At 43.1% G+C, this 24,989-nt stretch overlaps 1 protein-coding gene across 13 annotated transcripts in view; it reads right to left on the minus strand.

Annotated features, from left to right (window-relative positions):
- Positions 1 to 773: 773 nt before the first annotated feature.
- The window catches only part of PIP5K1A (phosphatidylinositol-4-phosphate 5-kinase type 1 alpha), a 49,207-nt gene continuing 24,991 nt past the window's right edge, over positions 774 to 24,989 (minus strand). For 6 of the 13 annotated variants that reach the window (XM_013997166.3, XM_085020709.1, XM_085020707.1 and 3 more), the window contains 14 exon segments: positions 22,641 to 22,672; positions 20,110 to 20,190; positions 17,587 to 17,717; positions 17,027 to 17,144; positions 16,583 to 16,735; positions 15,181 to 15,480; positions 10,871 to 11,076; positions 9,808 to 9,891; positions 8,626 to 8,674; positions 8,342 to 8,426; positions 7,147 to 7,293; positions 6,823 to 6,952; positions 2,705 to 2,762; positions 774 to 2,426 (listed from right to left, as the gene is read on the minus strand). In XM_013997166.3, the coding sequence (XP_013852620.1) occupies positions 2,424 to 2,426; positions 2,705 to 2,762; positions 6,823 to 6,952; positions 7,147 to 7,293; positions 8,342 to 8,426; positions 8,626 to 8,674; positions 9,808 to 9,891; positions 10,871 to 11,076; positions 15,181 to 15,480; positions 16,583 to 16,735; positions 17,027 to 17,144; positions 17,587 to 17,717; positions 20,110 to 20,190; positions 22,641 to 22,652 (1,557 nt within the window). In that variant the 5' untranslated portion in view covers positions 22,653 to 22,672 and the 3' untranslated portion in view covers positions 774 to 2,423. 13 annotated transcript variants of the gene reach the window in all.

Genomic DNA, 24,989 nt, shown 5'->3' on the forward strand with positions numbered 1-24,989 from the left:
TCACCTCTAATTTTCTTCCACCTTTACGTTCTCTACCACTCTTTCAGAGAACTGAATTCTTTTGAGTAACAGTGATTCTTCTGCATCACCATTAACTCTTGAAGGTCGATTACTTCTCTTGACCTTCAACTGCCCAGTGGATTCATTGCTCATCAGCTGCTGCATAAATATTTGTAGAATGACCTTTAAAAGATACGTAATAGTGGTGTGGAAAGGAACAATATTTTTAACATTGCTTATAATTATTTGCTTTTCTCAAAAGCTCCCCCACCCACGTGCCTTAGAATGATGCCTTTTTGTCTGGTTTCCCATTCCAGTAAAATAGCCTAAGCTCAGTCTCACAGAAAACACAGGAGCTGAGAAAAGCAGTCTCTGCTTTTCTATGATGACATCCGGGGCCAGATTGAGGGAAGGAAAGGGAGAGAATCCTAGGGCCAATCTCAAGCTTGCTTTTCCCACTGTCCTCTTCCTTTCCTCCTAAACCTGAGTAAAATTTTGAACTTTGGATCCCCAAATCCCTAGGCAACAGACCTACATTAATTTCCTTCCTATTCATTCATAGTTTTTCCTTCTCAAGTTTAAGTTAAGATGGAGGCGGTGGCTAGAAGGTAGTGAATGATGCCCCTTCTCTAAGCCTGAGTCAGACTGAAGTTGGAGAGAAACTGGAAAAGGATGCATTTGTTCAGGGCAACACGAACAAAACCGAGCTGAGGTGATGCAGTATGAGGGTAGAGCAGACGGTATGTAAAAAAGAACCAGAAAGAAACAAGAAGTCTAAATAACTGATGAAAGTTTAATACATTAAAACCAGATATTTATCACTTTTATACTGTATTTGCCATTTCTGAACAAAGTAGAGGCAAATTGTGACACTTCATAAAAATGTTGATTCCCATCCCTAAGACCAAGCCTCCCTCAAATATTCCCTCCCACCCCCTACAGAACTCTGTCCTGAATAAAACACTTAAATACATCATAAATAGTAAATTATGAAAAAAAATAGCAAGAATTGTTTCTTTCCTTCTCGTAAAAAAGAACATGGCAGCAAAGACAGGCAGCCAGAAACTGGCTGGGGTGTCTAATATAGACAGTTACTTGGGGTACAGGCTAACTTACTATCAAGGTTGGGTGGGGTGGAGAGGAGATAGTATAAGGATTTAACAATCTGCCTGAGATGCCAGGCCCGCTTCTTCCCCTGATAGGAGGATTGGATGGAGAACATGAGGAGGAGAGGGATTATACAGCCCCCATTTCCAAGTTCTCTGCATGCAGAGAGGCAGCAAGGCATGTAGCACAGCAATGACCTCACTAAGGCAAGAATCTGCTGGCTCCCCATGAGTTTAAGAGAATATTCTCTAGCCTCACAGTTATGGACGACCTGCTAACCAGACACAGGTGTCCCCTCTACATCTCAGCTCCATGAACAGCAGAACACTGTTGGAAAAGGTGGTAAAAGCAAGGAAGAAATCTCCTTTGGAGAAGAATCTAAAATTCATTTGATAAGTCTTCGTATTTAGAAAAACAAGCAGAATACATTTCAAATTGAAAAACAGTAAGAATCATTATGGCCTGGCAGTGAGTAGGTCCTGCCTAAGAAGGGTTCTGGATCGTTTAGCCCCACCACTGCCCCACTGTTTAACAAAGGGGTAAAGATTACCCCATGTCCCACTCTCTCCATTCCTTCAGCCTTAAGAAATTCATTAAGAGAGGAGGAGTTAAAGAGGAGCTGCTCCTCGCAGAGCAAACACCAGACTTTTGCTTCTCAAACACCAGGGCTCTTCTGCAGGAACCCGACGAATAGGCATCTCCCCAACGCTTCTGGAGTTTTGCTCTGACACTGTCTGGCTTGAAACTGTATGCTGTATGCCATTTTTCTTTTCCTTTTTTAAGGAAATAAAGGAAGCGGGTTGGGAGGTGGTTAAACACCCTCACCCAGCAAAAAAACCTTTACAAAGATTACGGGGGTCTTCTTCCAGAGAGAAAGAGCTAAGGTGGGGATGATGTACCAGCCAGTCTGTCCTGAGGAAATTAATAATGAGTCCAGCTCCTGGTGAAAGGTAAGTGAGGGGGAAGAAAACTATCAAGTCCAGCAACCCCATTCCCAACAGGAAGAATAGGGGTATGAAAATAATTCAGTTGTGGAAGCCAAGGTTGGCTAGTTGAAAACTTGTGCCACCCTAGCATAGGAGTGGAGAGGATGCTGCTGTCCTCAACTGTCCGAGGCACTAATGCCCACTCATGAGGAAGGGGAAGTAGAAGAGGTTCTTCTTCAGGGAGGAGATGGAGAACTCCCCTAGCCTCCATTAACACTCCTTTTTGGATGACCAATAAAAAGAAAATTCAGCACTGCTGGGTCCAAGGGCTGACATCTTGTGATCACAGAGATGGTAGAATCTTATTCCAGGTCTTCTGAGGATTTCTGCTCACTGAAAAGGTAAACAATGTAAAGTTAAGAATGTGAATTATGAGATGAGGTAGGAAAGGAATTTCACGTAATTTCAAACTAGATGGCAGAGTTAAGGTCTCCTTCTAGTTCAATCTCAGCTTCCAAGTACAAGGTACCAAAAACAAAAAATTTTTAAAGTAAGATTTAGAGGGGCACCCAGCTCCCCTGGCTCAACCAATTAATTACTTGCTCTACAGCATCAGTGATGCTCTTTACACCCTTCAAAGCATCTACCTACCCCGCATCCCAGACACTCACGTGGATAAACTCTGACTCTGTAAAATCTGTAACTTCAGGCTTTTCCAAGATGGTTGAGCTAAAAGGAGGGGGAAAAAAATGGAGGCAGAGAGAAGAAATAGATAAGAAAAAGGACTTTTAAGTCAAATTTCATATAGTTTCTCCATATTTCATTCAGAATCAATTTAGGATGCAGAAAGAAGAGGCTAAGGGAGTTCCCATTGTGGCTCAGCAATAACGAACCCAACTAGTATCCATAAGGACTCAGGTTCAATTCCTGGCCTTGATCAGTGTATTAAGTATCTGGTGCTGCCATGAGCTGTGGTGTAGGTTGCAGACACGGCTCGGATCCTAAGTTGCTGTTGGTGTAGGCCAGCAGCTGTAGCTCTAATTCTACCCCTAGCGTGGCTACAGGTGCAGCCCTAAAAAGACAAAAAAAAAAAAGAAAGAAGAAAAGAGAGTCTAAGAAGCTATTAGATTTGGAAGCATATTGTTTTAATTACCTACTTAATTTCTTTGTTTTTTGTCTTTTTGCCTTTTCTAGGGCCGGTTCCTGCGGCATATGGAGGTTCCCAGGCTAGGGGTCCAATCAGAGCTGTAGATGCCAGCCTAAGCCACAGCCTACGCCACAGCAACTTGAGATCCGAGCCTCATCTGTGACCTACACCACAGCTCACGGCAATGCGGGATCCTTAACCCACCACGAGCAAAGCCAGGGATCGAACCCGCTACCTCATGGTTCCTAGTCAGATTCATTAACCACTAAGCCACGACAGGAATTCCTACTTACTTTCTTGATTTCTATTTCCCAACAATATATACAATATACTTCCTAACACCCTCCTCTAGTGTCTTCAATCCCCAGGTGTGGTAGGTACCTGATAATCACTGTCATCTGATAGTTATGCCATTGTGTAATTTTCCCCTGAGAGTGGGCTGAATTTAATGATTTTCTTCTAGTGAACAGAAAGCACCACAGGTGACAGAAAGTCAATTCTGAGATTATGCTACAAAAAGACTATACTGTCCTCTTGGGAACGTGCTCTCTCATTGTTTACTATGAGAAAGCTAGCTGCCATGCTGAGCTGCCTTTTAGAGATGACCATGTGACAGGGAACTGAGGGAGTCTCAATGACCAAGAGCCAATAAGGAACTGAGCCCTTAGTCCAACAGCCTGCAAGAAACTGAATCTTAACAGCAATCACATTAGTAAGCTTGGAAGCTGATCCACCCTTGGGCAGCCTTCAGATGAGACCAGTGCTGGCTAATAGCTTGACTGTAACTTCCTCAGAGACTCTGATCAAAAGGTACCCAGCTAAGCCACACCCAGATTGGTTTTTTTTTTGGTCTTTTTAGGCTACACCTGTGGCATATGGAGGTTCCCAGGCTTGGGGTCTAATTGAAGCTGCAGCTGCCAGGCTACACCACACCCACAGCCACGCCAGATCCAAGCTGGGTCTGTGACCTACACCACAGCTCACGGCAACGCCAGACTTAACCCACTGAGTGAAGGCAGGGATTGAACCTGCGTCCTCATGGATACTAGTCAGATTCATTTCCACTGAGCCATGACGGAAACACCTTTTCTTTTAATTAATCAATTTCTTTTCACACCCAGATTTCAAGTCACATAAAATCTGAGGTAGGAGTTGTCTTGTGCTGCAGAAGGATCTGGCGCTATCACTGCAGTGGCTCTGGTCACTGCTGTGGCACAGGTTTGATTCCAGGCCTGGGAACTTTCACATGCCATGGGTGTAGCCAACCACCCCCCCACCAAAACCCAAAAAACAACTGAGATAGTGTTTGTGGTTTTTAGCTGCTCAATTTTGGTAATTTGTCACAAAACCATAGATAATACAGATTTCTATACCTGGAAATGAAGTCCTGCTGTAATATAAATCTAAAATTTGGAACTGAGCTTTAAGGAGAGTTAAGTTTAAAAGTGCCCTCAATATATTGTAGAATTCTGGACTTTAAGGGGGTTGCCAGTGAAGGCTTCAAGGACAGTGTGAAAACTCTTAGTGGAAACTGAAGAAGGGATCTTTGTAATGTAATGAAACAAAGTTTGGCAACAATGTCACCTACAGTTACATAGGAAGTAGAATATGTGCCTAATGACCCGGGTGATCTAGCTGGGGACATTTCTAAACCAGGTGCTGGAGATGCCACCTGGTAAAATATGAGAGAAGAAAACTAAATTAAGGGAAGGACTTCACAACATTATAAATCAATTACACTTCAGTAATACTTTTAAAAATGGGAATAAAAAATTAAACGAAGGGCCATAAAACAAAAAGAAACCATGGTTTTGAAAATGCTGAGCCTCTCCAGAGAGCAAATAGTGTTAAAATTAAGAAAAGGATAAAATCTAAGGCACTGCCAGGAAAATGTGGTCTACAGATGAAGTCAAGGGTATGACTGTAAAACATTTTTTAAGAATTCAAATCACTATTCAGTCATACAAAAGGCTATTCAAAAGATTAAGGGCAAGTCTCTCAGATTCTCTCAATTTAACAAAAGGATCTCTAAGAAACATAGAGCTTATCAAAAAGGTATTTGTGGGTGTGGCTTTTGTCTAATAGAGTGAATTCCAATGTGATTCATAGGAGGCCCACAAAATGTTTGAGGGTATTAAAGCAGCAGTAACATTTTCGGCTTGGACTGAAAGGGACAGAAACAACACACCATGAAGAGAAAGAGACCACCGGATCCCCAAAATTCTGGCAAGAAGCAGGCTAAGAATATTACTCAGCTGCAAATACATTCTACTTTTCATGAAAAAGGAAGACTCAGAAGGCAAAACTAAGAGTCCAAAAGGTAGAGCCAAGAGTCATGAATTATTCTTACCCTTTGAGAACTGATAAAAGAAATTCCAACATTTTAGACAACTATATAGATTAATGACTCTGCCTCCCAATCTCCTTTTTTGTACAGGAATGTGTAAAGAGGTTATCTATGGCTGGTCTGTATGCTGGGTGTGTGGGAAAATATCCTAGTCTCTTTATTTCACAGGTCCACAGTAATCCCTGCTTCCTGATACACTCCTGGGTAATCCTTTTCCCTTAGGTGTGGACTAGATTTAGTGACTAGAATGCATTATAGGTGACAGAATGTCAATTCTAAGATTTGGTTATGAAAAGATTATGGCTTCTGCCTGCAAGCACTCTCCCTTGCTCACTCTAAGGGAAGACAGCTGCCATGTTCTGAGTTGTCCCATGGAGAGGCCCATGTGGCAAAGAACTGAGGGCGGCCCCCAGATAAAAGCCAGCAAGGAAATAAAGCCCTCAGTCCAGCAAGCCACCAGGAACTGATTTCTGTCAATAATCACATAAATGAGTGAAGCCTCTCAGTTGAGCCTTCAGATGTGAGACCTCCTGGCAAATAGCTTAACTACCACTTCATGAAAGACCTTGAGCCAGAGGACCCAGTTAGGCTGTACCCAGACTTCTAACTCACAGAACTATGATATGTGTTATTTAAGTTGCTAAGTTTGGGGCTAATTTATTATGATGATTATCACACTGAAAACAAAAATAGATTCATAATATTTACACTGCATCCTTTTGAAAGGTTGCCTGTTCATTGTCTTCACTGGCTAACAATCTTTCCAGTCTTAAATTCTAATCTAAGAATTCTCGCTTAGGGAGTTCCCGTTGTGGTGCAGTGGAAACGAATCTGAGGACAATCCCTGGCCTCGCTCAGTGGGTTAAGGATCCAGTATTGCTATGAGCTGTGGTGTAGGTCAGAGACGTAGTTTGGATCTGGCATTGCTGTGGTTGTGGCTCTGATTCAACCCCTAGCCTGGTAACTTCCATATGCCACGGGTGCGGCCCTAAAAAGAAAAACAATAAAAAGAATTCTTTTAACTCACTAGGAGATGAAGGATAAGTTGGAGTATTTTGACTAAATATCAGAAAAGTCTCTATGTAAAGGCTTCCCACCACCCCCTAAAAATGCAGAGATGTTGATACACTTTTCCAAATCACTGAAGATGAGCTCTTAGGAAGGTGAACATACAGAAATCAAGTGAAGAGCAAAAGACAAACAATGATCTCTGGAAACAACAGATTATGGAGGTTCTCAAGGACCTGAAGAGAGAGATGAGAAGATTACATGGAGAAAGGGGCCAAAGAACCAACCTTGTAGTTAGCATTTGCAAAGTCTCTCCAATTACAGGTGAGAAATAAGGGTCAGGAATAGTTGAGACCTCACTGATTTTCTCCAAAGGTGGAGTCTGAGGTAAAACATCAGGACGACCTAAGTGGACGCCTGGAAAAAAGAAAGGGGAAGAAAAATCAATAAATAAAAAAGAAGAGAAAATGGGGTGTGGGAAATATAGGAAAATATGTAGCAACTTGGCTGTTCCTGAACAGGAACGGGGAGCAGAAGTCCTAGGCAAATAAGGGCTCAGAAGGAAGGGAGGGAGTGCCCCATCACACGGGGACCCCAACCCTGGTGCTGACCTGGCTCCACTTCCGCCTTTGTTGTCACTTGTGCCTTGGGTTCCCCAGAGATCGACGGCTGGTAAGTTATGCAGGAGTTGCCGCTGGGGCCTGCTCGCCGAGAGAAAGATGAGCCAGACCGAAACTTTTTGGAAGGAGAAGGCTTCACTTCAAAAGGGAAAGAGAGAGCCTACTTAGCACCCACCTCAGGAACCATCACCAAGACACAGACACAACTTGCTAGCATCCCCAACACAAACCCAAAGTTGTTCTTCTGCAAAGCAGGAAAAAGGGTTAATGTCAACAAAGAGGGACTCTATGAACCACTCTTCGGAGAAGGAGACATCTCAGTTTGCTTCACTTTGAAAAAGAAGCAGAAAACCTAGAGTAAAGGAGACATATACACATCTCTCCCCTCCTACATGCAAACTTGATAGCTTTGCTTCTACCTGGTGATATGTCCCCTACTACATTAATTCCTTTGTTCAATATCCTTCAGTTAAACCAGACAAAGATGATCCCTTTGCTCTATATCCTCAGCATTTATACACATGGCACTATGATGATACTTTACACTTGTTTATATTATCACTTTGAAAAGACTTTGAAAGGATTTTTCCACATTTTTTAAGACTGGCATGCCAAAATCCTCTCTGCCTCACGAGGGACAACTACTGCCTATAATGAGGAAATGGGAAGGAATTGGGAACTTCCCAGTGACGGCAGCATGCAAGGTTTGGAAAGAAGAACACTGGCACTTCCCAACCAAAAAAGTTGAAGGAAGAGACTAAGAGTACCTGCTAAGCAGAAATGAGCAAATGCTTCTCCAACTTTCTGATCCTAATCTGAGAATTCTTTGGCATTGGGGATGTGGTAATATATCCTTACCTATCTGTCTGTAAAAGTTTGGCTTTGTCCATCTCAGCCTGTGGCATGGGTCCTAGACATACCCACAACTACACATTTTTACAATCCCACCGATTTCTCAGAAATGCCCCTCACCTCAATGGAACATGTAGGGATTGCCGGGGAGGAAAGTACCAACTTGGAAACACAGGTGGACAGAGTGACTGATACAAGAATGGGCAGCAGCTCTCATGGGATGAGGGTAGAGCAGAAGCCTCTGGCTTTGGCAGTTCCCTGACAGAGGTGTCCTGCCCCCCCATCTCCTGAAGAAAGGGAGCCACTGGAGGGTCATCTGGCAGAAGTCACTTACAGGGGATCTTCTTGAACACTGTATTGCACATGAAGCGCTGGAACCGTTCAGCATAGAAGCCTGGGCGATGCACCGATACGGTGTCCTGCAGAGTAAAGATATGACTGCCGAGTTAGAAAGTAGGAGGCCCAGCAAGAAGACCTCTAGTCCAAGGGCCATGTTTCCCTAGGCTGAGACCTAGCAGAAGGTTAGAACCCCCAAATGAAATAAGAGAAAACTGAGGGGGGGCAAATCAGAAGTGAAAGAGGCAGAAAGAGGGGAGCCTCTGGCAGACTGCTACTCACCCCATCATGTACCAGAGCTTTCCAAGAGTGCTCCAATTTCTTAACAAACCTGCCAAGAAAAATGTGTGTCACACATGTTTGTTTTTTTTTTTTTTTTTTTTGGTCTTTTTGCCTTTTCTAGGGCCGCTCCTGCGGCATATGGAGGTAACCAGGCTAGGGGTCCAATCTGAGCTGTAGCCGCCAGCCTACACCAGGGCCACAGCAATGCGGGATCCGAGCTGAGTCTGCGACCTACACCACAGCTCATGGCAATGCTGGATCCTTAACCCACTGAGCAAGGCCAGGGATCGAACCCACAACCTCATGGTTCCTAGTCAGATTCGTTAACCACTGCACCATGACGAGAACGCCTCGCATAGGTTTTAAATGAATGACCTTACAGTTTTCTATTTTAGGGAGTTAAAAAGAGCAATCATAGTAGAAAAACTTAAAAAGACAGAAGCTGGAAAGCACCCCCCCATTATACTGGCTTTCCAAAGATTAGATATGGTAGTGCTTATTCAGTATGGAGATCAAAGCTGTTTTTAGGTGAGTCAATTACTTATCTCCCCATGGTAAAAGATACCATGTGCCGGCAAGTCAGGGACAAGAATATTTTGTAAAAGGAGAGTTGGAGGGATAGATAGGCAAGCCTGGAAGAGGGAAGTAAAAATTGGATGATAATATGCTGAATCAGTAAGTCAAATATTATCTAGTCCTCATTAATGCCTGAAACCTAATAGGAGCAAAACTGGCGTCCAACATTTCCAGCTCCTCTTTCACTACCACTCCACTGCCTCTTAGTTCCACAGGCTAATACTTTGAACAGAACACAGTGATCCTCTTGTTTTTCTTCCACAGAAAAGAATAATGTGTTTCCAGCTGTATCCCAATGTGGGGTATGACTCATCTCATAGGTTTTCCACAAAGAGCCAGACAGATGGTGTATTCGACTCTGGTGCTTCCGAGGACTGACTCAGCTTTCCACAGAGGTATATGCTATGTTTGGGGAGGTGGTGGGGTAAGGAAGCCAAGAGACAGGCAAAATCAAGAAAATAAACCACAATTTGAAACCCAGTGAGGCAAGCAGCCAGACTGCAACTCATTGTTCTTGCTTCAGGAAGAATATGGTGACAAACCCATCTAAAAGAGCGAGTGAGTGAATCTACATTCACTGTGCCCCAAGACCCACGTGCTCCTCACCTGTAAGACTGTAGAATGTCTATGATTCCAATATAAAGCAGCAGCCTTTCCCCTTTACTATTCCGAGCTGGTATACCACCCATACTGGAGACAATAAAAAGGAAAGAGTAAGAAAAACTTTGGGCTAGCAGGCAGAGGCTTCTGCTAACCTCAAATCAAACAGGACATGGAACTGAGACCTAAACATAACTGTCCCATCTTCCATGGAAAAGAGAGCCTTCCCCTAACCCCGAGAAACACTTTAGAGTATGTATTATAACCTCTTTCTACCCAAATCTCACTTGCTTGCATCTCCCACCCCAACTTCACCAAAGAGAATCTTAAAAATCACCCCAACTCATCGATTTTAGGAACACTCCCTCAATTAATTCTAAACTTTCTTGGTACTTTCACATATGTTAATTTATGTCCACTAACCCTCTTCTTGAGAGTCATGAGAAAGAATACTTTAAAATGAAACTACCTAAAAGACATTTATGATACTTCAGTAATTACACTTCCTTGATCCATGACGGTAAGAAAGATGCCTTCCACAAAGAAATCTAGGATAAACTGTCTTTCATGAAGTTCTAATATAATTTGCAGGCACGTATCTAAGATTCTTAAAATACATTTTTGTAAAGTCCCTTAATTCTGAACAGCTCTCCTTCTGAAGTACAAATCTCAACTCTAAGACATCTTACTTTTCCTTTATACACACACACACATATTTTTTTTTGGCTTTTTAGGGCCACACCCATGGCCTATGGAGGTTCCCAGGCTAAGTGCCGAATTGAAGCTACAGCTGCCAGCCTACACCACAGCTCACAGCAACACCGGATCCTTAACTCACCGAGCGAGGCCAGGGTTCAAATCCACAACCTCATGGTTACTAGTTGGATTCGTTTCTGCTGTGCCACAATGGGAACTCCCCTTTTATATTCTTAAGAAAGCTCATTCTATAGTTCTTAAAGCATTAACGCTATAGATTTAAGTGCTGAACCAAGGCTACTCCTTCTCCCTCTAGCGAGAAAAAATGCTGAGCCTATGCTCTCTCCTTCTTGGTGCCCTTGAGTCCACTCACTGGTCATCTGTCTCCACAGTACCACCTCGTCGAGCCTCGCCCTGGATAGATTCCATGGCTGTGGAATAGAGAGCCTTTTGGGGGGCTGGTCTACGAGTGTCGGCTGGATACTGTGCTTCATTGCTTAAAGGCTCTCGCTGTGCGTGATCTATGTTATGGATTGATACCAGAAGGCTATAATCCATTATCTTGAAGCTCTGCAGCACCTAAGGGAAGGAAAAAACATGATCTGAGGCTTGGAAAGTTTAAAAATCTTTTTTGAGGAGTTCCTGTAGTGGCTCAGTGGTTAACGAATCCGACTAGGAACCATGAGGTGCGGGTTTGATCCTTGCCCTTGCTCAGTGGGTTAAGGACCTGGCTTTGCCAATGAGCTGTCGTGTAGGTTGCAGACGCGGCTGGGATCCCATGTTGCTGTGGCTCTGGCATAGGCTGGCAGCTACAGCTCAGATTTGACCCCTAGCCTGGGAACCTCCATATGCCACGGGAGCGGCCCAAGAAATGGCAAAAAGACCAAAATAAATAAATAAATAAATAAATATCTTTTTTTGAGGCTCTTACAGCTTTCCTAATCTACTTTTTTTTTTTTTTTTTTTTTTTTTGCTTTTTAGGGCTGCACCTGTGGCATTTGGAGATTCCCAGGTTAGGGGTCCAATCAGAGCTACAGCTGCCATCCTATGCCACAGCCAGGAGAGATTTGAGCCACGTCTGTGACCTGCACCACAGCTCACGGCAACACCAGATCCTTAGCCCAGTGAGAGAGGCCAGGGGTCGAACTGCTACCTCATGGTTCCTAGTTGGATTCTTTTCATTTAGCTGTGCCAAATGGGAACTCCCTTAATCTACTTATTCTTAACAGTGAACCTCACAGCTATCCACAGGATTATCCTTTGCTCCTCCTACTCCTTGGAGAAGAGTGTATTAACCTCCTCTGTCACCCCTCACTGATATCTCTTCAGCTTTCCTTTACTGGAGTATATATAAATTAGGCCACAGCCCAGCCTACAAGATCCTCTTTATTCTTTCCTTGTATCTCTTCATGAAAAGAGAATTATATTGGAGTTTCCTGATGGCTCAGTGATTAAGGATCTGGCACTGTCACTGCTGTGGTTTGGGTTCAATCCCTGGACTGGGAACTTCTGCATAATATAGGCACGGCCAGGAAAAAAAAAAAAAAAAAAAAAAAGAAAGGAGCACTATACTCTCAATGAAATAAGGAATACGTATCTGTGCTCTAAAGAATCCAAAAGGAGGGTCTGGTGAAAGTACACTTTGTGACAAAGCGAAGGAAAGAATAATGCCAGGCACAGAGGCAAGGAACAACAGGCTACATGCAGGGAGGTATAATGTGGTGTTGCTAGAACATAAAATACAAAGGATAGGTGTTTGGTGCATTAGAGAGGATGGTAGGGGAAAGACAATGACAGGCCTGATATGTCATATTAAGGATCGTGGATTGTCTCCTACAGTTCTCAAGCTGGTATACCTCCAACAGTTCCACTAGCTCACTTTGGTAATGCAGCTCAACCAAGGGTGTTTTGGTAGGTGGGTAGAGTAGGGGATAAAGATTACTGGTGTGATTCTCATTCATAGTTTGAAAAACCCTTCTGCTCCACTAAATCTCCAGTCTTCATAACTTAAAGAGCTAAACTAAAATAGGCATTATCCTGGAAGCAGATGCAGAGTAAGCAGAGAAAGGCAAGGATGGACGGAAGACAATATGGATTGAATATAAAATGATCCTACAAAAGCAGTTTTCAAAAACAAACAAAAAAAAGGAGTTCCTTTGTGGCACAGTGGGTTAGTGATCCAGCATTGTCACTGCAGAGGCTCAGATCTTCCACATGCCACAGGTGCAGCCAAAAAAAAAAAGAAAAAACAAAAGCAAACAACTCAAAACCAGATATTGAAAAATCAATAGGGAAAGATTTCACAAAAACCAAAAGATGTTAAGAAAGTGGAAACAATCAACTGTCGAACACAGCAGAAAATTCAAAGAACTAAAAAGTACTCTGTTTAGGATATAGGTGATCACCAGAGAGAGCAGTTCAACTGAAATGGTAAGAGCAAAAGCCAGGGGAGTTCCTGTCATGGCGCAGTGGTTAACGAATCCGACTAGGAACCATGAGGTTGTGGGTTCGATCCCTGGCCTTGCTCAGTGGTTAACGATCTGGCGTTGTCATGAGTTGTGGTATAGTTTGTCAAAGACTCAGCTCGGATCCCACGTTGCTGTGGCTCTGGTATAGGCTGGTGGCTACAAGTCCGATTAGATTCCTAGCCTAGGAACCTCCATATGCCGTGAGTGCGGCCCTGGAAAAGACAAAAAGACCAAAAAAAAAAAAAAAAAAAAAAAAGAGCAAAAGCCAGGATACAGTGGGTTGAGGCAGGAAAAGAAGAGAAGGGAAAGAAGAAATGGAGGCATCATTAGAGGAAGACACTGAAAAAATTTCTCCTAACCTTTTTTTTTTGTCTTTTGTCTTTATGGGGCCATACCTGTGGCATAAGGAGGTTCCCAGGCTAGGGCTCTAATCGGAGCCACAGCAACACCAGATCCGAGCTGCATCTTCGACCTACACCACAGCTCGCAGCAATGCCGGATCCTTAACACACTAAGCAAGGCCAGGGATTGAACCTGCAACCTCATAGTTTCTAGTCGGATTAGTTTCCACTGCACCACGAGGGGAACTCCTCTCCTAACTTTAAAATTAAAAAGAGATAACTCTGTATGTAGACAGCAAATAGTCAGTAGAGGCTGAAGCCAGAAGACAGAAAGGAAATAAGTGATGAAGCAGGATCCTAAAGGAATAGGAAGAAATGGATCTAGATCACAAAAGGGACTGATCTGGAATAAGCCACCGAGTTGGAAAGAAAATATAGATTAAGGATGGTTAAGTGTAGATCCATTTATAAATTGGTGATGGGGGCAGAACAAAGGGATGGTATAGAATAGAAAGTTGGAGAAGTTTGTTGAAAAAGAAGGCTGGGGGGTTGTGAGTTAGAAAATTATTTGAAGAGGGTGCCAACCATTTGAAATCTGAGAGGAATAGGAAATGGACTGATAGGCAATAATGGGGGTCCAGGTGGCCACTGGATTATTGTAAATCTGTAGAGATGCCAGTATACACAGCGGTGTGATTTTTTTTTTTTTTTTTAAACAGCAGTGCTTGGCATCTGAGATATGAATTTGGATTTGACAGGCAGGACCAATCTGAGGAATGAGTGTGCTGATATGAAAATAAGGAGAATATGGAGTTCCTGTCTTGGCACAGTGGTTAACGAATCCGACTAGGAACCATGAAGTCTCGGGTTCAACCCCTGGCCTTGCTCAGTGGGTTATGGATCCCGTGTTGCCGTGAGCTGTGGTGTAGGTTGCAGATGTGGCTTGGATCCTGCGTTGCATGGCTCTGGCGTAGGCTGGCAGCTACAGCTCCGATTAGACCCCTAGCCTGGGAACCTCCATATGCCGCGGGTGCAGCTAAGAAAAGACAAAAAAAGAAAAAAAAAGAAAAAGAAAAAGAAAATAAGGAGAATATATGATTGTTGCCCCGGACAGGTAGAGAAAATAATGAAGATAGGAAGGGGAGTTAGATAAACATGGAGAAAGTAAAAATGTAAAGGCATAGCAATGATCTAATGTAAAATGATCTTATTTTATTTTGCCTTTTAGGGCCGCACCTGTGACACATGGAAGTTCCTAGGCTAGCGGATGAATGAGAGTTGCAGGTGGTGACCTATGCCACAGCCACAGAAACTCGGGATCCGAGCAGAGTCTGCAACCTACACCATAGCTCAAGGCAGCTTAACCCACTGAGTGAGGCCAGGAATTGAACCCGCATTCTCAGGGATACTAGTCAGATTCATTTCCGCTGAGCCAGATGGGAACTCCAATAAAATTACTATTATTATTTTCGTCTTTTGTCTTTTTAGGGCCACATCTACGGTACATGGAGGTTCCCAGGATAGGGGTGTCTAATCGGAGCTATAGCTGCTGGCCTACACCAGAGCCATAGCAACACCAGATCCTGTCAGCTCACAGCAATGCCAGATCCTTAACCCACTGAGCGGGGCACCAGGGATTGAACCCGCAACCTCATGGTTCCTAGTCAGATTAGTTTCCACTGCACCACGATGGGAACTCCCAATAAAATTATTTTAAATGAAATCCAGGGCATATGGAGCAAAGGAACAGAGTCCCATCTCCCATAGATTAGATGCCTAGAACAACCTATCTGTCCCAGTGACAGGTGACATTATTGGTGTGGTCTCGGTGAGGTTTCTGGTGCCCAAGAAAGAAGAAAATATGACAAACTCACCAAACAGTCACGCTGCAGGGTCTTGCATAGAGCACTGTACATATCAGCATCCAAAAAGAGACCATCAGGGATGTCTTGTAAGAAGTCCAGGTCTTTAAGGGTGGGGAGAGGCTTCTCTCGCTCTTTCTGAGAAGCCCGCCTTTTGTAGGTTGAGCCCTTGAGGTCATATTTGATATGCATCTTGACTGACCGTGGTAAGAGATTGTTCATCACAACAATTCGAATGTTCTTACCACCTGCCTGCACACAGTAGAGTCCATAGAACTTAGGCAGCAAAGTCCGAGGGTTCTGGTTGAGGTTCTGAGGGCAAAAAAGTAAAAAGAAGTAGGAGGGCAAGTTAGTAGATTTTTACTTTTGTCTTTTTAGGGCCGAAACCTCAGAGAGAGGCTGGAGTACAGTGGGGAGAACATTCCTTTCTTTCTTTTTTTTTGGTCAAGTTAGCAGATTTTCAGTGAAACTCAGGGCAAAAGCTGCCACCCACCTTCGCCTGCTACGTGGGAATCAGATACAATCTGCCTGCCTATAAGCCCACACCATATTTATTTAAAGCATCTATCTCAATAATGGGATCACCACCAAGCTGAGCCACAGACCTACAATATAACAAACAGTCAGGATACTAAAATTATGATGAATATATTCCTTCAGAGAGGTTTAAGAGAAGCACTGAAAAAGTCTTAACCCTTAGCCTTCTATATAATATATTTCACAAGTATGGAGGGAGGCAAAGCAGAGTTCTCTAACTTTTCTATCACCTCCAAGAGCTCTCAACAGCATAAAAATGAAGAAGGTACTATCAAGGGAAGTAACCAACTTCATTCCCTAATCTAGGAGCTGAACTAAGAGTGGAAAACAAAGCCATCACTGAATCTTGCCTTTGGGTAGAAGGGCCTAAATTAAGTAATCCCTAAAATAGGACAGATAAACAAAACACCCTTTAGCCACAGAGAGGCAAAAGAGATGGAACCAAAAGCATAAAAATGAACTACAGGAGTGGCGCAGTGGTTAACGAATCCCACTGGGAGCCATGAGGTTGCGGGTTCGGTCCCTGCCCTTGCTCAGTGGGTTATCGATCCGGCGTTGCCGTGAGCTGTGGTGTAGGTTGCAGACGCGGCTCGGATCCCGCGTTGCCGTGGCTCTGGCGTAGGCCGGTGGCTACAGCTCCGATTCAACCCCTAGCCTGGGAACCTCCATATGCCGTGGGAGCGGCCCAAACAATAGCAACAATAACACCACCACCACCACCACCACCAAAAAGACAAAAGACAAAAAAAAAAAAAAATGAACTACAGTCTTAAGACAGAGGTGCTAACACTGTTTTGCCCTGCTGATGATGGCCTCCCCAGCCTTGTTCAGAAGTGGAATGGGCAGCACTGGCAGCCAGTGCTCTTCTCCGCCTTACCATGTAGTATCCTGGAAGCAGCTTCTGCAGAAACTCCGCCTCTTTGTGCTGGACAGTTTTAATGATGAATTCGTCATCACTGGACACGTAGAAGAGGGAACCACTAGCCCCAGAATTGCAGAGTTCAATCAGCGGCTCACTGCAGAGGGAGTACTGGGGCCCAGAGAGAAGACAGCAAGAGGTTCAAAGATACCAGAGCATGCCCAACCAGAAATCAACTACAGATGAAATTCTATTCCAAAGAAACACTAGAGGGAGCTCCTTGGTGTCTCAGTGGGTTAAAGATCATGTTGCCGCTGCTGTGGCCCAGGAACTTCCACATGCTGCAGGTGTGGCAACAAACAAACAACAACGACATTAGAGCAGGAGTGTGGAGAGAGGGTCTGCCTTTGGAACTATCCCTCTGATCCTGGAGTCCCAGGGTCCTGAGATCCAGAAGCTTACCAAGTAATCATCAGGCCGGATACCAAATAACTCCCGAAAGTAGCGGAAGGCAACCGGTGCATAAGTCTTGAACCGAAAGTCATTGTAGTGATGAGCAGGGGTCAGGTTGCTCCCTTCACTGTGGGGTTTAAATAGAAGAAGGCATAACTTTCCAGTCCCTGCCATCTAGGGAACCCGCACCCTGGGAAGACAGTCACCGAGAGGCAGGTCCATATATCCCTCCTGAAATAACCCAAAGGAATGGATGAGTCAGTTACATAATGGGACAAAGGAACAAAGGGACAAAGGGGAATTAAGACATGGGCACAGGGAATCAGATTACCTCCTACCCAATGCACTGAATTGTTTTTTAGGCTCAGTCCATAGGCCAGAAGGCTCATGGAAGCATCCAAAGGACAGCATCTGCTCTCCAAATTCTCCAGTCCTACATCACCCTGATTAAAATCAGGTTAAGGATTTGGATGCATGCCTAAATTAGACATGAATCCCTAAAATGCCCTGATGTTGGTATGAAAAAAAAACATTTTCCAGGACATTCCCTTGAACATTAAGCTCTGTACCTCGGGAAGAAGATACTCTCCACCACATAGAAGTCTTGCATGAGGACATCACGTTCTGGTTTGGTACTCAGGCTCCCCACAGTGTGAGTAATGCCTAACTGGATGGCACCTTTTAAGGCTGATGAGGTTGTCTGAAAAACAAAAGAAAAAAGAGGAAAGTTTCTAGTATTAAATCTGATCATTGCAATAAAAACTCAGGAGAGAAGGATCAGAAGGGGCATTGAAAAGAAATGACTTTCTGACAGTTCAGGCTAAACTGGGGCAGTCCAGTTCTACATGGCAGTTAAGCCTGCAAAGATTGGAAGGACATGGAAACACAGAGTAGCAAAGCTGGGACTGTCTGAGCCAGCCTTGGCTAGACAAAGTATTCCCTCCTACCCATATCTACACTTGAAAGATACACTGTATTGAGCTAATAATGTCAGGTTTCACTGCAAAGGTTCCTGCCCCCAGAGTACAGAGGGCCCTCCAAACATATTATTCATCTGATATAGCATGTAACTAAAATAACTGATATTCTGACTATCTGGTTTCTGAAGCTTCAGTCCTCTAAGGCAAGGCCTGACTGGTGTTCCAAGGACAAGAGTGACAATAAAAAAAAAAAATCTGAAGAAGAAAGCCTGAAGGACTCAAATTATTATTATTTTTTTTTAATTTTTTTTTTTTAATTTCCCCACTGTATAGCAAGGGGGTCAGGTTATCCTTACATGTATACATTACAATTACAGTTTTTCCCCCACCCTTTCTTCTGTTGCAATATGAGTATCTAGACATAGTTCTCAATGCTATTCAGCAGGATCTCCTTGTAAATCTATTCTGTGTCTGATAAGCCCAAGCTCCTGATCCCTCCCACTCCCTCCCCCTCCCTCAAATTATTTTTAAGAGAAGTATTTAATTTAAAATTATCGGGAGTTCCCGTGGTGGCGAAGTGGTTAATGAATCCGACTAGGAACCATGAGGTTGCGGGTTCGGTCCCTGCCCTTGCTCAGTGGGTTAACGATCCGGCGTTGCCGTGAGCTGTGGTGTAAGTTGCAGATGCGGCTCAGATCCCACGTTGCTGTGGCTCTGGCGTAGGCTGGTGGCTACAGCTCCGTTTTGACCCCTAGCCCGGGAACCTCCATATGCCGTGGGAGCGGCCCAAGAAATAGCAAAAAGACCAAAAAAAAAAAAAAAAAAAAAAAAAAAAAAAAAAAAAATTATCAATACTATGGTCAAAACACAAATACGAGAGGCCCCTCATAATCCAGGATTCCAATATCACAGGAAAATGTCTTATTATCTAGATCTACGCTATGCAATGTAGTAGCTACCAGCTACACTTTAAAGTTAATTGAAATTTAATTTAATTTAGAAATCACTTCTTCAGTCTTACTACATTCAGGCATGATTATGGCTACCACATTAGATAACACAGATATAGCACATCTCAATCACTTAGAAAGTTCTATTGGACAATTTTGTTCTAAGTGATCTCCCTTAGAGAGCTATTACTTGTATTTCTATCTAGTCCTCATCAGGCATTAAAATCATAACTATTTTTTTAAGTGTCTGTCTCTCCAATTAGACAAGAAACTCATCTTTTTGTCCTTGTGTTCAGCACATAAAAAGAGCTCAATAGGGAGTTCTCCTGTGCCACAGTGCTTGAGGATCTAGCATTGTCACTGTAGCGGCTCAAGTAGCTACTGTGTATGGGTTTGAGCCCTGGCTTGGGAATTCTTAAAATGCTGTGGTTGCAGCAAAAAAAAAAAAAAAAAAAAAAAAAAAGCTGGAATTCCCATTGTGACCACTGTGGCTCAGCATTAACAAATCTGACTAGTATCCATGAGGTTGTGGGGTTTGATCCATGGCCTCGCTCAGTGGGTTAAGGAGCCAGTGTTGCCATGAGCTATGGTGTAGGTTGTAGACACTGCCCAGATCTTCTGTTGCTGTAGCTGTGGCGTAGGCCGGCAGCTGCAACTCCAATTGGACCTCTAGCCTGGGAGCCTCCATATGCCGTGAGTGCAGCCGTTAAAGACAAAAAGACAAAGCAACAACAAAAAAGAGAAATTTAAACACATATACAGATGTGGGAGTTCCCGCTGTGGCTTAGCAGGTTAAGAAACCTGACTTAGTGTCTGTGAGGATGTGGGTTTGATCCCTGGTCTTGTTTGGTGGGTTGAGGATCCAGAGTTGTCACAAGCTGTGGCACAGGCCTGCAGCTGTAGCTCTGATTTGAACCCTAGCCCTGGAACTTTCATATGCCACAGGTATGGCTATAAAAAGGGAAAAAAAAGAAACACATATACAGATGTGGGAGATAGTTCACCCTTTGTGAAGTAAATTTTAAAGTTCAAATTATGTGATGGCTATTGTGCAAAGGTTTAGGGTACCAAGAAACAGGATAGAACTTGGAGAGTAATATCAAGGAGACAGAACTACCCTTCCTGGAGTAATTCCCAGGCCAGGGATTGAATCCAAACAGCATAGGGATGGCAATGTCAGATCCTAAACCCACTGCACCATGGTGGGAAGTCCTAGACACACCTTTTTATATGTTGTCTCTCCTGAGGAATCAACACCTCGGTGGCCTATTTTCTTCATGGGCATGCCAGAGGCATAAAGCACCTAGAAAAAAAAGTCGAGATTAGTATATGATTCCCATGTAATACACCAAACACTACCATAATGGTACAACAAAATAAAACACTCAACACACCCTTTTTAGGTTAAGAACATTCTGTAAAATCTTCAGAAGAGCCACACCATTCAAACACACAGCTATATTGTTGCTTGCCAAAAAATTAATTCCAAAGGACACACATTTCACCTTCGGTCCTCAGAAAATAAAAATGAGTATCATTAAAGAAAAGTAGAGGAGTTCCCTAGTGACTCAGCTGGTTAAGGATTCAGCATTGTCACTCTGGGTACAGCTGTGATGCGGGTTTGATTCCTGGCCTTGGAACTTTTTGCATACTGTGGGCACAGATGAGAGAAAAAAGAAAAGAAAGAAAGAAAGAAAGGGAGGGAGGAAGGAAGGAAGAAAGAGAAAAGTAGACACAGGGGAAGTAGGAAATAGCGGCTCCAGAAAAAAGAACAGACTCTCACATTTATAAAAGCAATAAAGTAGTAGAACTCCACTGACCTAGCTTCCTTTCAGAAATTACTACCCCTATAACCTTCAACCCAACATGAACACTATTTGCTCAAACTGAAGTCACCAGCAGAAATGAGTGATCTAGCCACTGGCAAATGGAAGTACTGCAAGCCCAGGAATTAAAAAGCTGAGGCGGGAGTTCCTGTTGTGGCTCAGCGGAAACAAATCTGACTAGTATCCATGAGAACAAAGGCTGTACCCTATGCTTTGCTCAGTGGGCTAAGGAATCTGGCATTTTGCTGTGAGCTGTGGTGTAGATTGCAGATGCGGCTTGAATCCCAAGCTTGAATCCCAGCTGCAGATCCGATTTACTTCTAGCCTGGGAACCTCCATATGCTGTGGGTATGGCCCTAAAAAGACGGAGAAAAAAAAAAAAAAAAAAAAAAAAGCTGAGGTATTAAGATGAATGAATTCTGTAAGGTAAGGGCCTCAGTGCCTGAACAGATTCCTGGCAACTTGATATGGCTTTGTTTTCTACTCACATGACAGCCTCTGAGAAAAGTAAGAGGTAAAAATCTGTGGCATAGGGCTTAGAAGGCTATTCTTCACAGCCAAGATGCCAGCACAACAGATGTGAAGGTATTCTTCATGATGTCAATACTCATTAAATTAATAAGCCAGAAGGCAAAGACTATTGGAAATAGGATCTTAGGGCCTGATATTAAAGTTCTACTCTTCTTGCTAAGGCCCTTAGTGTCAAAAGATTCTCAGTATATAACCTGATGGATCCTGGAAGATATTCTGAGAGAAACACCTAAAATCCTATGCCAAAAGAGTTTGCATTGTGAGGCCCTGTCCACAAAACCCAGGAGAAATGCAAGAAGTAAAAAGAGGGTTGGGGAGTTCCCGTCGTGGCGCAGTGGTTAATGAATCTGACTAGAAACCATGAGGTTGCGGGTTCAATCCCTGCCCTTGCTCAGTGGGTTAACGATCCAGCGTTGCCGTAAGCTGTGGTGTAGGTTGCAGACGCGGCTCGGATCCCGAGTTGCTGTGGCTCTGGCGTAGGCTGGCGGCTACAGCTCCGATTCGACCCCTAGCCTGGGAACCTCCATATGCCGCGGGAGCGGCCCAAGAAATAGCAAAAAGACAAAAAAAAAAAAAAAAAAAAAAAAAAAGAGGGTTGGGAAATACTCCATGGGGAGTATTAAGCAAATATAAGATATTTCACACAAAAAAGAAAACTTAGGAGTCAATAGTTTCAGTATAGTTAAAAGAAGTTCGCCATATTCACTGAAGCTGTGCAATCAGGAGGTATTAACAGCAAAAACAGAGAGTAAGCTTTAGTGTCAGCCTAGTTTTGAATTTCAACCACTTCTTCTTTTCTTTTTTCTGGCCACCTCACAGATTAAACCTGCGTACCAGTGCTTCAGAGACACTGCCAATCCCATTGTGCCCCAGCAGGAATTCCAAATCCCAAGCTTGTTAATGTCACCCATTAATTGTGAGACACTGGGCAAGCGACAGAACCTCTAATCCTCACTTTCTTCATCTGTAAAACATGGATAACAGCAGTATGTAACCTCATAGGGGCTCTTTGCAGGATTAAATAAGAATATTTATATAAGGCACTGGGTACACTGCATTTGATACATTAAAAAATGCTCAATGGGAGTTCCCTGGTGACCTAGCAATTAAGAATCCAGTGTTGTTAACGTTGTGGCACAGGTCCAATCACTGGCCCAGAAACTTCCACATGCCATGGGTGTAGCAAAAAAAAAAATTCAGTAAGTCTGAGCTATTATTAACATTCATAATAAACTGTGCAAAAGTGAGTTGTATAAATTACTAGCCTAACAAAGAGATATAAGATTCTTATCTAGATTCCAAGATCCAAGTAGGGTGACAATAAGGATGTCATAAACAGGTATCCTTCTATCCCAGAATTAAAGTTTTAGAACTACTGTATCAATATAAAACTCACCTCAGATGCCATGGGTCTCTTGATTCCAGACGCTGTTAAAAGTAAATAAAAACAATCATAAGTGTGTACACACACTCACACAATCTCTATCAAGCACACTGATGAAACAATTAGGAACTAGGTCACACTCAACCTGAAAATGAATTCCTGCCTCTTGTTCAGTGGTGCCAGATCCTTCTGAACAGGGATTTAAATGTTCCTTCCTTTCCCTCCTCCACACTCACAGAGCCCTTATACATATTCCATTCTTCTTCTAGTCCTTGTTCTTACACAAGAGTTTACATTTTCCCTAGGAAAATAGTTAATATTTTCCCTGTTTTTGATACATTTAACCTCAGAGCCAGAGGTTCTTGTTTGATACCATGGCTGAAAGAGAAAGGGCATAAGACATACATAAAAAATAATGAAATTCTGTCATTTCCAATAATGTGGATGGACCTAGAGGGTATTATGCTTAGTGAAATAAGTCAAGACAAAGACAAATACTGTTATCACTTATGTGTAGAATCTTAAAATAAAACAAACAAATGTATATAACAAAGCAGAAACAGACCACAGATACAGAGAACTAGTGGTTACCACTGGGGAGAGAAAAGGGGAGAAAGGGTAGGATAGGAGTAGGGGATTAATAGACACAAACGACTATATATAAAATAAACAGGCAACAAAGATATATTGCACAGCACAGGGAAATATAGCCATTATTGTGTAATAACTTAAAAGAGAGTAAAATCTATAATAATATTGAATAATTATGTTGTGTACCTGAAACTAATATAAATCAATTATATTTCATTTAACAAAAAGGTTGGCCTATGGAGATGAAGAAGCTCAGGATGGGAAAATGCAAAGCCAAAATAATGACAGAGCATTCAGTGCAGGTAGAAACTGATTCTACATTCCTATATCCTTTTTCTTTTTTGCTTGTTAGGGCTGTATTCGTGGCATATGGAGGTTCCCAGGATAGGGGTCAAATCGGAGCTGTAGCCACCAGCCTACATCAGAGCCACAGCAATGCAGGATCCGAGCCACATTTTTGACCTACACCACAGCTCATGGCAACGCCAGATCCTTAACCCAGTGAGCAAGGCCAGGGATCGAACCCGCAACCCCAAAACCCATGGTTCCTAGTCAGATTCTTGTTTCCGCTGTGCCACAATGGGAACTTCTCCATAACCTTGTCTTGATTTCTGCTGTAAACCCAACAGGAATTTGTTGGTATTTACTTACTTACTAAAGTAAGTTTTACTTGCTAAATATTTAACCTGCATAGATGTGTAAGATAACTGTGTAATTTTCTTTTTTAGGGCACACTTGCATATAGAAGTTCCCAGGCTAGGGGTCCAATCAGGGCTGCAGCTGCTGGCCTACGCCACAGCCACACCAGATGCCAGCTGCATTGTGACCTACATCACAGCTCATGACAGCACCAAATCCTTAACCAATTTAAAGAAAAAAGAGGATCTGGCATTGTCACTGCTGAGGCATGGGTTCAATCCCTGGCCTAAGAACTTCCTCACATTGTGGACGCAACCAAAATAAAAGTGACTAAAAGACTATTATCTACAGGAAAAACAGAAAAACAAAAAAAAAAACCCTCAAAGGTTATATCATTTTTTTTTTCTTTTTAGGGCTGCAGATATGGAACATGTAAGTTCCTAGGCTAGGGGTCAAATCAGAGCTGCAGCCACAGCAAGGTCAGATATGAGTCACATCTGTGACATACACCACAGCTCATGGCAACTTCGGATCTGTAACCCACTGAGCGGGGCCAGAGATTGAACCAGCGACCTCATGGATACTAGTTGAGTTCATTACCGCTAAGCCACAATGGGAACTCCAGTTAGATCAATTCTTAAGGGTCTGTCATGCTTATAACTTTCATCCATGATCACACTGGAGACATGATCACTCAAGGAAACAGACCTTTCTCCCACTTCATATTGGAGAATGTTGGCCTTTTTTCTTCAAGTACTACTGATACATTACTTTGATCTAGTTCTAAGGAATTCAGAAAGAACAAAGATTAGCCAATTTATCAACTATAATAAAAAGATTAGCCAATTTAAGGAAAATTAAAAAGAAGAATCTAAATGGGATGAATCCCCAATAATATAAAGATTAATGGTGGAGGAGTTCCTGTTGTGGTTCAGTGGTTAACAAATTCGACTACTAGGAACCATGAGGTTGCAGGTTCAATCCCTGGCCTTGCTCAGTGGGTTAAGGATCCAGCTTTGCTGTGAGCTGTGGTGTAGGTTGCAGACATAGATCCTGGCATTGCTGTGGCTCTGGCACAGGCCGGTGCCTACAGCTGCAATTAGACCCCTAGCCCAGGAACCTCCATGTGCC

This window comes from Sus scrofa, chromosome 4 (assembly GCF_054392235.1).
Source record: "Sus scrofa isolate SSC_HxYL_T2T_F1_AM1 chromosome 4, Sscrofa_HxYL_maternal_Yorkshire_Landrace_v2.0, whole genome shotgun sequence".
NCBI lineage: Eukaryota > Metazoa > Chordata > Mammalia > Artiodactyla > Suidae > Sus > Sus scrofa.